Source organism: Spinacia oleracea, chromosome 1 (assembly GCF_020520425.1).
Source record: "Spinacia oleracea cultivar Varoflay chromosome 1, BTI_SOV_V1, whole genome shotgun sequence".
Lineage (NCBI taxonomy): Eukaryota > Viridiplantae > Streptophyta > Magnoliopsida > Caryophyllales > Amaranthaceae > Spinacia > Spinacia oleracea.
Genome location: NC_079487.1, coordinates 62,571,301 through 62,583,984, shown reverse-complemented (window position 1 = coordinate 62,583,984; position 12,684 = coordinate 62,571,301). Strand labels below are relative to the sequence as shown.

The following is a 12,684-nucleotide window of genomic DNA, read 5'->3' as shown; positions in this document are numbered from 1 at the left end:
TTATTTTTTACTATTAATTAATTATGAGATTTATTTTCTTTATTTTTGGTGACAATATTTTTCAAAAATAGAATGTAGATGTTTCATGAACTCAACTGATGAACACTCGTTAATTAGAAAATGTTAGCTTATAATTTTTGGGTTGGGGGGATGAACAATGAAACAGATTGCATAAGCCATAAGGTAGTACTTTATTGGGTCTAGTTGATGATGATAAAATGCTTGCTGACTACGAGTAATAATAGAGGAAACTTGTTCAATTTCCGCAATTTATGTGAAGCAATGCCCACTCCCCAAACAAGAGGGCATGGAACAACTTATTGCGTCTCACCTTTCAGTCCTTTCAATCCCACCACTATCTTACAGACTAGTTTTTGTCATGTCCTTTCCCTTCTTAGGCAAAAGCAAACAAATGATTCGCCCGTTATCTTCGGCTCCTAATTTTCAACATTAACCCCTTACCCATGGTATTAAAACTGAATAATTGTATTACTATATTTGTTACTTGAAAGAGTAATCAAATCTCAACCAGAATCCACTTACTGGAGATAAGCTATCAGGTCACGTCAACTTTCACTACAATTCATAGTTGCCATCAGAAACAAACCTTTGCTCAACTAGTTCACTTCCACTAATATTGATCACTGAATATCAAGAATTGCAATAATATGATTTTCCAATAACGCAACACGGTAAAACTAAACATAACCAGAGAAACCAAGTAAATTTACATGCAGCAACTCAGCAACAAACATTATATACAATCTTCAACCTTTGAGACTGAATCCATGTCTCATTTGATACTCCAGTCTTTCCAACGCTGAAACATTCGTAGACGACCTTCTCTTGGTCTTCTTAATGGTGATCAACCTGTCGTATACACACCACGGAAAGCTAAGGAAATGATCTCGCTTCAGCCCTTCATTATACTTGCCAAAATAACTAGGATGATATGTCACAAAATACCAAGCTGATGCTTTTGCATACATGTCACCTCCTGAGTCAGGATCTGTATTGAACCATGCCCGTGCTTCCTTCCTCAGGGACCTGACAGCCATAGTGATAGCTTCAGCATCCTTCCTTCTATCAAATGACTTTGACATTCTCATGATATTCCCACTTAGAATTTCTGCCTCTGTGGTAATTCCATAGTAATCCATCAAATTACCAAGCTTATAATCATATTGACTCTTATAATACTCAGCATCATCAAGATGATCCTCAAATCCATCATATTCCATGTCGGGATCATAAGAACACCCAGCAATTTCTCGGGTGAATGATCTAATGGAGGCTGAACTTGGGGATCTTTCCTTCACTTCCCTAAACAGTTTGCCAATAACATTGTGTGATTCATAAGTTGGTTTGTCAGGTTTATCCATGAAATCAGGATACTCTTTTACCCTGAGGGCAGCTGGTGTAACTGCTGGAATCCCAGTTTTCGGGAAGTCAACAGCAATAGAGAAAAGTTCAGCCAGTTGTATGCAAGGGCTGCTCATTGCCTTCAAATGCTCCCTATCAGCAAAGGCCGTGTGTGCATTGGCAATGATGCCTAAACTGTCGTTGATTATATAGTCGGTGAAATAATCCATCACTTCCTGCACATCATAATATATATTAGCATGAAATAAGTTGAGCAAAAAGGCAAATCGGACAAGTACCCTCAATTTATAGTGATATGGTGATTTAGAACCCCACAAGCGGCAACTCTTGTAGTTTGAAGTAGTTTCATTTCCCATTTTTACATGCTTCCAAACAGCTATGAACCCCTTTAGAAGGAAATGAAGTTAAAAGCTAAATGAGGAGGCAAATAGCAGCACCTAATTTTAGAGTAAAGGCAACACGCAAATTCCTTGACCTGACGCACTGAAAGCTCTTAACTAAACACATTCCGCATAACAAAGGCTAATTAATTTTATGATCTGAAGAACTCACAGAAACTTATCACATCAAGAGGAAAACTGAAATGATGCCTATATTACATTAGATTATTGCCGATAATGAGATGAGCTATATTAAAATTAGTAAATATTGTATGTTCCTTCAAAATTAACAAAATGCTTCATTTTTATTTTCATGATATTCTTTGATACGCTAATGGATACTTCAGTTTTTTCATTCTGAACTTGAATAGATATATGAACGGCCGGAAGCTGCAGCTTTTAGCAGCTTCATAGGCAGACGTAATAGTGTACTGAAAAATAATTTGACTCACTCTATAACCCTGAAAAATACTTTAATGGAAGAACAAGCAGGAGCTCTGTAGGGTGAAGACATCTGAGGCTGAAAACCAACCATAACAAGATAACATATACAGTACTACGTATCATATAGCATCAAGAAGGGCGACGAACAGTGGTTGAAACATATTACTGACACGAACAATGGTTGAAACAGAGACAGGGTGCAAAGATTTATACTTGTATATCAGACAGCATCCATTTTATCCGGGTTTGCGTCGATAATTGGTAGTTGGTCATTAAATAATACATACATTCATCAATATTAAACCTGAAAAGGGATGTATTTCCCGTAATCTGATCATTAAAAAGCATATAACCTATAAGGCTTCATCAACCAAAAAGCAGCGCAGACAAAACAATGTACACATGTCAAAATAGTAGAGTAAATGCTTCACAATCGGCTGACTAAAAGTCTGAAATCCATAAACAAATGCAAGAAGCAAAAAGAACTGAGAGCAGAGAAAACAACCTCCATGGTAACATCATGATCCAGTTTTGTACTTTCAGCTGCAGTGTAATCCATAGGTTCCTGTTGGTGAGGTGGTATGAGCTCAGTGTCCCAACAAACAAAGTATATATCACCATCCAAATCACTTCCAGAGCATTCATTTGGATGAGGCCTGAAATACACTTTAGTGGTGTAAGAAAAGCATATCTGATAATAAATTTCAAACACACATACGAAGCCGCATGATATTCATTCTTTGCTAGTAACCTACATGTGGTGATCAATTTGGGCTTTAGTTTAACAAGGACAAAATATAGATCAATAAACTCTAATTAAGTATAGCTGCGAAGTTATACAAAATTATGTTCTTGAGCTCAATATTAGGAAGCTTAATGCATATTTAAGGAAATTGTAACCGCTAATAACAGATTGCACTTTTTGAGCAGCAGTAAGATCCCCAGCATGGTAAGTGATTGGTAACACACTTAATACCATATGCTCTCATTCAGAATCAAGTAAAAGACAATCACAAACCTACCAGAACCAAAAGATGTCTAGAAAACAAAGTTCGAGTATTTGAGAATCAAGTAATAAAAGGCAATAGAAAATATACCTCTTTCCTTTCTGGGGAAACACGACACAGTCAACCATGTGACTCAAAGCAGGCACATCAACTGCCATCAGGACACGGACATCACCAGGATGTAAGCAAGGGTTCTTAGCAACAACTACTTTCCCCTTCACAACGTAATTATACGGTTCAGAGTCATAGCCAGTGCAAGTGAGGAGTTCATTACCAACATCCCTAAACCTTGCGCCTGAAACTTGCACAAACACCTGACCATATTCCAAGGTTTGAGTTTCATCAAGACATCCCATCATTGCTCTACCACGTGGGACAAATATCCTTGATTTTGTCCGCAATTCCTGCAACTTAGCAGCCCGAAAAGTTTGCAACATCATTGAGAGGAATGGTTCAGCATCAGGCTTGTAGCCACATTTGAGCATTTCTTTGAGAATGTTTGTAACCTCCCCTGGACACATAAGCTCCAGCGCCTCTTGTGCCTTCAGCGGATGTTTTAGGATAGCGTCCAGTTGATTCAATGCTTCTCTTTGCTTCTTCTCAAATACATGATCTTGCACTCCAAGAGTGGACAAAAGAGTAATCAACTGACGATTCATATAACACGGTTGATATTTACTATGTGCTAACACATCAAGTTTATTATTATCTGATTTATACTTGCACATGCTACCCCGCAATGATAACTTCTTAGATGACCGGGGATCAACAGCAACAACACCCTTATATCCACCATATCTAATCTGGAAGGCAGATGGAGTGAAGCTGAAACCACATTTTTTCGCCACTTTGCGAGCAAAATCAGCTGATATCTTCCCAATTCCATCCGAGAAAATGTATGTATTTCTCCCAGCAATTACCTTTACATCAGGTATCTTCTCGATTTCCTCTACAGGAACAGTCAGAGTTTCTGTGGATGAACCAAAAGATTGACCAAGTCGGGCAGCATATTTTGCAACATTCCTTATTTCTCTGAAGTCACCCATCCAATCTCTGATGTCAGTGGCTGACAGTCCAGGCCTTGAAGCAAACATCCATGCAGAGTTTTCCCTCAACTGACTTGATGAAAAGGCCAGAAACTCAAACTTTTTATCACCAATACGTATTCCGCTCCTGAGAACGGTACGAATCCTTCTATCAATCTCAGTCCGCTTTCCAGGTTCAGAGGAACGTGGAGATAAATCTGTTGAGTACAATTTTTCCAGATTCTCATCAACAAAGGAAATGCGGAGGAAGTTATCAATGTCATCAGGATAATTTCGCAGCACCCTGTTGGATATATTCACCTCTGGGCCACAAAAGTACACTCTACATGGAGTTACTTGAACTCTGCGTACATAAACCAATCCCGCATCCAATGAAATGGTTGGCTTCTCAGGACTTCTCTTAGATGTGAGGTATTTTGTGTACTGCTGTCTTAGCCAATCAACTGGATTGTAGCAGCACTCCTTCAGATAATAGAGTTTTTCAAGTGCACATTCAATACAAGCCATTTCAATTCTATTCGGATCAACCATCTGATAGAAACTGTGGTCAAGGTTTGGGCCAGAAAGACATCCAAATTGAACCAAATAGTTTACTTTAAACAAGATATTAAAAGGTAAATCAACTCCTCTTGGAGAAACCACAACTGGAACAAGTTCCGTGTTGTGGGAGAAGGTACTGCCACTTTCTAAAGTAAATTGGCCATCATCTTCCTTAAAATATGCAAAGTTAGTTCTGAAGTCTGGAAGTTGGCAGTTAAATGGAAGCTCCAAACACAGAACTGATGACTGTCCTATACAGCTTGAGTAGGTAAAATCTGTCGTCCTATACCATTGGTCATCTTGCTCGTGCATGAAAAAATCAAAGCGCTGCGTGGAAGATCGTGCATCCTTCTCAGAGATCCGAGGAGCCGCAAGCAGCTGAAAAGTTCAAATATTCAGACTTGAAGTCAAATATTCAGACTATCATAATTTTCCTCAATCAATGTTAACCTACAGAAAACAAGTAACCAAGGAAAAAAAGCGGTAAGTGAAACCTAAACAAAAATATGTAAGTAGTGTGCTCCATGAAGTTTGCAATTAATTTAGCATACAGATTCTTGGGCTTTGGCTACATGTGCTGCCTATAGAGCACTATGCAGTCAACTCTTGGCTCAAATGGTATCACATTCAATTCTTGGTATATGAATTAAGCCAAGCACCTGAAGGAACAAAGTTTTGAGGACAAAGAGATCGGTCACTTGACTCCATCCAGAAGCAGAGAGCCATGGGCAGATCAATTATACCAAGAAACTGAAAAAATAAGGAAAAAGTAAAAAACAAAACTAGTGCTATTGTTTAACAAATCCTTAAAAAACAGTATGCTTTAAGGAGAAATATAAGGTGCACATATATGGCAACAAATGCAAAAGTCCAGAGGAAGGAGGAAGAATTGTCAAGGGGTTTCCCAGCGGGAGTACATGCTTCCATGTACCTCAAATAGGATCTGAGTGTTTACTTAACATGCCAAACAGTCCGGCTGTCACAGGTAAGCAAATTTGTTAAAAGTTAATCAGGTTTGAGAACAAACCTGAATTAGAAGATACTTCAAATAATAACCCCGTGGACGTCGTAGCTCAATCTGCCAAATACTCTCATAAGAAAGCTCAAGTTTATATTCCTTAGACAAGTAATTCAACGAGATGTATAATTTTCTCAGTCCGGAGCCAAATGATAGAGAAACATCCCGTTGTCTCCAAAATGCTAGAAACTTGTCATTTGAAGTCTGACATCCAACATGAAGTGTTATGTTGTCCATTTTATGCTGGTTAGTTCTTGGCTTGGGCACAATATCATTTTCCATCGCTCGCACCTTTAAGAAGTTGGAGCCATACCAAAGTTTCTTTGGAGGTTGGGAGAGACTCAGAATAAGATCAGCCATTCTAACAGAGGTGAATTGCACAACAGCATAACATCTTGACCCACCAGATTTGAACGGCCTTATTTTCAGAGCATAAATAGTTTCTTCACCAGTTTTATCCTCCAAATAAGGTTTGACATTGTCAACAGTCACAGTGGAAGGAAAACCAGATAACTGAAGTGTCTTACCCATGAAGTTGATGTGAACCAAGCAATGTTACTGCAAATTCCAAGTCACAGATTACAATCATATTCAATAAAAATTTGTCTACATGTGACAACTACAAAATAGAATTCAAGTCTCACCAAAACAACAAAGTTCTCAGTGTATCATACATTTGACTGCTACATCTACATTCTGAGTCAAAATTATTGACTCAACAAAGTAGTTTGCATCAGCACAGGGCAGTCGGCTAGAATAATTAACGAGATTATCAGTAAATTGAACTCCGACAACAAGTTAACATAACCGAGGACAAAAGGAGGATCACTGACAGTATTAAGAGTAAAGACCTTCAAAAAGGCAGTTACATGTCTTGCATTACCTCCACTCTTACATGATGATTGAGAAATAAAATTCCAAAAGCGAACACGCCGCTTAAACTAGTATAGGGCTTCCGTTATCATGGTCATGATTCCATCACTAAACAAGATAGTGACACTAGCAAAATACATTCTTTACTGTATTATCTTAAAGAATTTCTTTATTTGATTAATATTTGAAAAGGAGAGCCAAGTGACTAATGAAAAATGTTTCATCCTCACGTACAGTAGATGAAAGTGGAAGAAAATTCCTACTCCCAAGTTTACCATTGTCATGGTATCTAAAACACTTACGATCTCTGCATTAAAAAGTACTACCTCCGTTTCAAAATGATCTTTATGGTTACTATTTGCACAAATATTAAGACAAAGTAGGAAAAGTGTGTAAAAAGGTTGTGGATATAATAAAATATGGATAAAGTACGGTAGATGGGTAAAAAGGTGGGTGGGTGTAAGAAAAAAATGAATAAAGTAAGAGAGAGTGAGTGGAAAGTTGTAAATGTTGTGAGGTAAGAGGGGTAATACAGTAAATTTTCGTGTCAAAAAATAGAATAAAGTAAAGTGTAAATAACATCATGAAACAAACTAAAACGGAAAGTGTAAAGATCATTTTGAAACATAAGTACTACCAAATTTTTACCTCTTTTTTCCCACCAAAAAAATAAATAAAAATTTATTGGACCTCTTTAGATACAAAGAAAACTCTTCCTTTTTGAGTTATTTGCTTGATTAAGTAACAGAACTAAGGGGAAAGACGTTTACTATCAGAGAGGAATATAACTGTGTCCGGAAAAGAGGAAGACTTTTCTCTGTAGGAAAGAAAACACTTCCACCAGGCAGACCTTTACGCAACCACAAAACAAACAAATAAACAAACAAACAAACAAACAAACGAATGAGCCCCTGCTCGGAATCATATAATCTTAATGAAACAAATGGACTGTTTTAAACAAATAACATCTGAATTACTTGGAAGTCAGAACATTGAAATTATTTTGAAAATATCATACCTATTTATAAACAGATGGAGATTTGCCACACTGGTAAAATAAAATTTGTGACACATTGTTATTTACAAAGTGATATGATGTCAAAATAAAATATAGTAAAATTACAAAAAACAATCACTATCTTTTCTCCCCCCTTTACAACAATCACTACCTTTTCTCCCCCCTTTACTCAAAAGACCCAACCTGCATCCTTTTCTAGTTTCCTTGCTGCCCCTTACCCTCCATCAAAAGAGAAAGTAAAAGCTGTATATGAGATATTGGGGTAAATCATAAATCACCAAGTACTATACAGGTTCCCGAATTTAACATTTCCGGTCAAGTTTAGGTTTACATACTATTTTGCTTAGTTTTACACGCTAATGTTTTTTCTGTTGCAACCCCAGATTTTTAATATAGCAATCAAGTAACTTTTCTGAAAAACAAAAAAAATAGAGCCAAAAAGTTTGGGAAAAGCACTTCAAATGAGCAACTAAAGTTTTGACCTCCTTAGAAACCTCATAAGCATGATTTGAACTGATAAGATACAAGCTTTGACCTGCCTTGTTTAGACTATGACTAGCTTCCAGATTTTGAACATTAGAAGTTTAGAACACTTTCAAGCATCCCCGCCAGTAAAATCTAGAACTCCTTCAAGGTTCATCCACTAGGCGAGTTATACCCATTCGACTACAGCTTTGACTCACTTCTCAGTTCTCCCTACAAGAAGTGTACTAAAATTTCAGTTTATTTGCTAAAGCTAACTGCCAAGAAATGAATAGAGAGCAAAAGGCATTCTAACTTTCTAAAAACTTAATATCAAGGTCTCGGCTCAAAAAAATGGCTGGAAAGTATACGAGAGACATTCAGAAAAGAAAAATATAGGGTTGGCATAAAAGTCCAAACAGTCACCAAATATATGCTCTTTGTACTGCTGTAATTGTTCGACTATAAGCTTAATCAAGTGTCTGCCAAACAGAGGAACTCAAGAAAGTAATCCAAGAAGATTGAAATAGAACACGAGGGGAACTCTTTAACCTACAAAATCACCAATAGGCCAAAGCTTCAGTTGATACTCCGTGTGTTTCCTACTTTCCTCTCACGTATGAAGTAAAAGAGTAGAGAATGGGGATTATCAACTACAAGAGTGAAGATGCTGGGACAACACTGCCTCTGTGGTATCCCCTGACCAGTGACCTCCAAGCATACTACAAAGGCTGCCAAAGGGTTATTAAATGATATGCGACCATAGCTTGAATAGTTGAATACATCGAGAAAATATCAAATGCATTGCCAACCAAAAAAAATTAGTCCTCATCAAAGGCCATAACCACATAAAATATTTCTGCATACCAAACCTATCGCCTGAAACAAAATTGAGCGACTCTGAAATATCATGGTTTAAGCTTTCCCCTCTAGTTATCAAAGCTTAACCCAGTATAACCTGAAATTCCAATATGCTACTCTTTCCTAGCCATGACTAGAAGAACGAAGAGTTCAGTCTAGCTAAAGGGGCCGGTAGGAATACTAAGCTATATGGAGTACTTCGTATTAAAAGCAGAGATATCCTTATCAAAATCTTACTATCATAGTATGAGAACATCGAGTGACTGCATAAGAAATCGAGCAAATACAGTAACTACATGTAGTCATGTACAACTTTGGCAGGGAGCCTTAAAGGGAACGAAGTATTAGCATGGACGAAACTGCTATCTGCACTCTACCCCTAGATACACTGATACAGGAATGATAAATTATCTGAAACACGTTGCAGTAGGACAAAAAGTCTGTCAAAACAATCTGCAATGAGAAACTCTTGAGCAACCTAAAAAATTTATGCAGTGTCTACCACCAGAAAACCGTAATGCTACCAGCTTCTATAACTATAACTAACCAATAAAGCCTATACTTATCAGTTTCCAATTTCCATAACTAGAAACCAATATGAAATAAAAATAGCCTAAATGAAAACATAGCTTATCAAGAAAAAAAGGAAAATATTAGATAACCCTTATCCAATTTTATGAATGACAGTAAGATGTGTACACCAGTACACCAATACTCCCCAGTAATAATTCTCAGTGCAATTTAGTTTAGTTGGTAAAGTTTAATTTAGTTTAACCCCACTTTTTGACCTGTCCGGTATCCATGCGGCTGAATAAGTTTATTTGGGGTCGGGTAAATTCGAGTTCAGTTCATGTACTTTAGGGTCAGACCAATATTTAGTTAATAAATCTGGGTAATTCTGGGTTGCAAGTTGCAAAATTGTGATCAAGACCCTAAACTTTCAGGTAGGGTTCCCGAGTCGGGTCAATTTTGACAGGTCTACAACCACATTTAGAAGAATTATAACTCTCTCATTAACCTAATTAATGTAGAATACAAAGCAACAAAATCCAACTATAGATCATCCAGTAGGTTTTCAATTTTACCATTACAAAAAAGACGACTCTACAACTTTCATGGAAAAAAATACGATCAATAATTATTGAACATCAATCTTAACATTCATAACCTTTCTACATCATATCAAAGAATCAAGATACAAATTAACCCATTAGAACTGTGGTAAATAGTAAAAAGAAATAGAAAAATACAAATTTAAACCTTAATGTTCTAGCATTAAACCCCCATTAAAACGAAATAAACACGAAACTAAGGAAATTGAAAGGGAAGAAATGATGACCTTCTTAATCAAGATTAGCAGAATTTCAGCGACGATCATTTGGAAGAGAGAGCAAATGAAAGTGAAGTGGCAGGAAGAGTAGTATTTAAAATATTTTTGGTCTTGTTGTCTGCAATTGAGTCGTCCTTCGTCAAGGTCAAGGTCAATTTATTTAAAATATTTTTAGAAAACGAGTTATGCTTTTTCTTTTTCTTTTTCTTTGCTTTAGAGATGTGTAAAACTGGCCTAATTATTTGGTTTAATTCTGTTTGTTTGTTAAAAAGAATTCGTAATTTGTCCGTTAATGCACGAGAACATTATATAAAGTGTTAGAAAAACTTAAATTATTTGATATACTACTTTTAGGTATTGCAAATACTCTTTATATATTTTAAAAACAGATACACTTTGATCGGCACGTAATTTTAGGAGAATGCGTTGAATTTATTTAATATGAAATTGGGGTGGTGGGTGAATTATTTAGTATAATAAAAAGATGACGTGAGTAAGTGTGGGGATCACAAGAAAGAGAAAAATACTAATACTTCGTATAATCGAATTTTTCATGAAATACCCCCGAGGTTTGACTTTATTCATCAAATACCCTCGTAGTTTCAATTATTCACCATATACCCCTGAGGTTTCATTTTCTTGCATGACTTACTCCTGTCGTTAAGTGACCATTAGAAACTTTATTTCGCCATATACCCCTGTATTTCATAAACTTTATTTCACCATATGCTCCTCTGGTTTCTGATGCTTTCACCATATGCCCCTATATTTTCCGATGCTTTCACCATATGCTCCTGCTCTCATTACAGTATATTTATTTTGAATTGTACTCTCATTGGGCATACTACACATACATCCTATTATACAAACAAAAGCCAGAAAAAAGTTATTAGCATAGGAAACCAAAACGAATGTTTATCTCCAGATTCTCAAACTTGTTTATCATCACAGAATCACGAGGTGAATCAGACAAAATCATAGTGAATAGAAACAAAATACCTGAAAATCTGTAAGAATTTATGGGACTACAACCAACACAACAACATTCGAAATCCACAAATTGAATAGAATATCAACAACCGACCTACTTGATCACCGATCATACAACCAACTGCATACTCATCAAAAATCAAACCAAAATCGAACATGAACCCTTTGGTGAAGCAACTGCATAATCTTCAAATTCTAACCAAAATCTAACACAAACCTTTAGGCGAAGCAACTGCATAATCATCATAATCTAACACGAACCTTTAAGCGAAGCAACTGCATAATCATCCAAATTAAACCAAAATCTAACACGAACTATTTAATCAAATGGTAACCCGCATCCAAATCAACAAATGACCTACTTGATCACTGTTCAACCGCCAACAAGCAACTACATGCTCATCACAAGTCAAACCAAAAAATTCTTCTAGCAATTGAATCAGAACTGAAACCTTCAATTATACTTCAAATTGAATGAATAATCAAAACTGAATAAAACCATCATAAACTAGGAAAAATCGATTATCATAATTGATTAAAACCCCTAGTTCTTCAGCAATTGAATTAACAGTCTCCATGTCAAAAAGTGCGCAAATACATCACCGATAATCCGAAAGAAGCCTAGAAAGCAACAACAATCATTAAAGCAGCCGATAAATTTCGGAGAATATGAATTTCAGAAATTCAATCAAATCTTAATCATTCAGCAATCAAATTAAACAAATAGCCCTCCGATTATAAATCATCAACCAATCGGAAACCTTATAGTTCGGCAATTATACTTCAAACGCCTAATTCAAAATTTATTAAAACCCTTAATTCTTCAGCAATTGAATTAACATCCTCCGTTTTGCTGGAGGAGGAAGACGGAGGCCATTTGCGGTTTGGAGTTTTTTCTCTTCGATCGTCGACGAGGAACCAAAATATTTCTAGAGGCGAAGGGTGGGAGGCGAAGGATCTTCCATGGAACGTACCTGCAGGAGATGCTACGAAGTTGAATTGAGTCAGATTGAGCAGTGATTCTCTCAGCAAGAGCTTTTAGTTTTAGGGCAATAGAAAAGGCAAACCTTCTTCGAATACTCGACAGAATTCTCCTGATTTGAAGACATTTGAAATCTGCGAGAACTGGGGACTATTTGAATTGGGTTGAGTTTAGAAATGTGATGGTCGACATTTATCCATTTCCGACGGTTTTGAAAATCGCATTGGAATGGGTAATCTTCTTCTGATCAATGGAATTGATGGGTTTGAGGAAAGAAAGAAAGAAGAGGAGGGTATTAGGGTTTCAGAAGAAGAAATGTTGGGGTTTTTGCAGGGGTATAATTGTAACAC

The 12,684-nt window shown here is 36.6% G+C and overlaps 1 protein-coding gene across 4 annotated transcripts; it reads right to left on the bottom strand.

Annotated features, from left to right (window-relative positions):
* Positions 1 to 465: 465 nt before the first annotated feature.
* LOC110779092 (RNA-dependent RNA polymerase 1) lies at positions 466 to 10,529 on the bottom strand. 4 transcript variants are annotated; one of them, XM_021983620.2, is made up of 5 exons: positions 10,372 to 10,529; positions 5,828 to 6,376; positions 3,305 to 5,178; positions 2,713 to 2,863; positions 466 to 1,598 (listed from the first exon to the last, which is right to left on the bottom strand). In XM_021983620.2, the coding sequence occupies exons 2-5, from the start codon at positions 6,347 to 6,349 to the stop codon at positions 768 to 770; spliced, it is 3,378 nt and encodes a 1,125-aa protein (XP_021839312.2). In that variant the 5' UTR covers positions 6,350 to 6,376; positions 10,372 to 10,529; the 3' UTR covers positions 466 to 767. The 4 variants fall into 4 exon arrangements, with proteins under 4 accessions (XP_021839312.2, XP_021839313.2, XP_056682686.1 ...); XM_021983621.2 differs by lacking the exon at positions 10,372 to 10,529 and adding an exon at positions 6,463 to 10,347; XM_056826708.1 differs by lacking the exon at positions 10,372 to 10,529 and adding an exon at positions 8,249 to 10,347.
* Between the last annotated feature and the right edge of the window lie 2,155 nt (positions 10,530 to 12,684).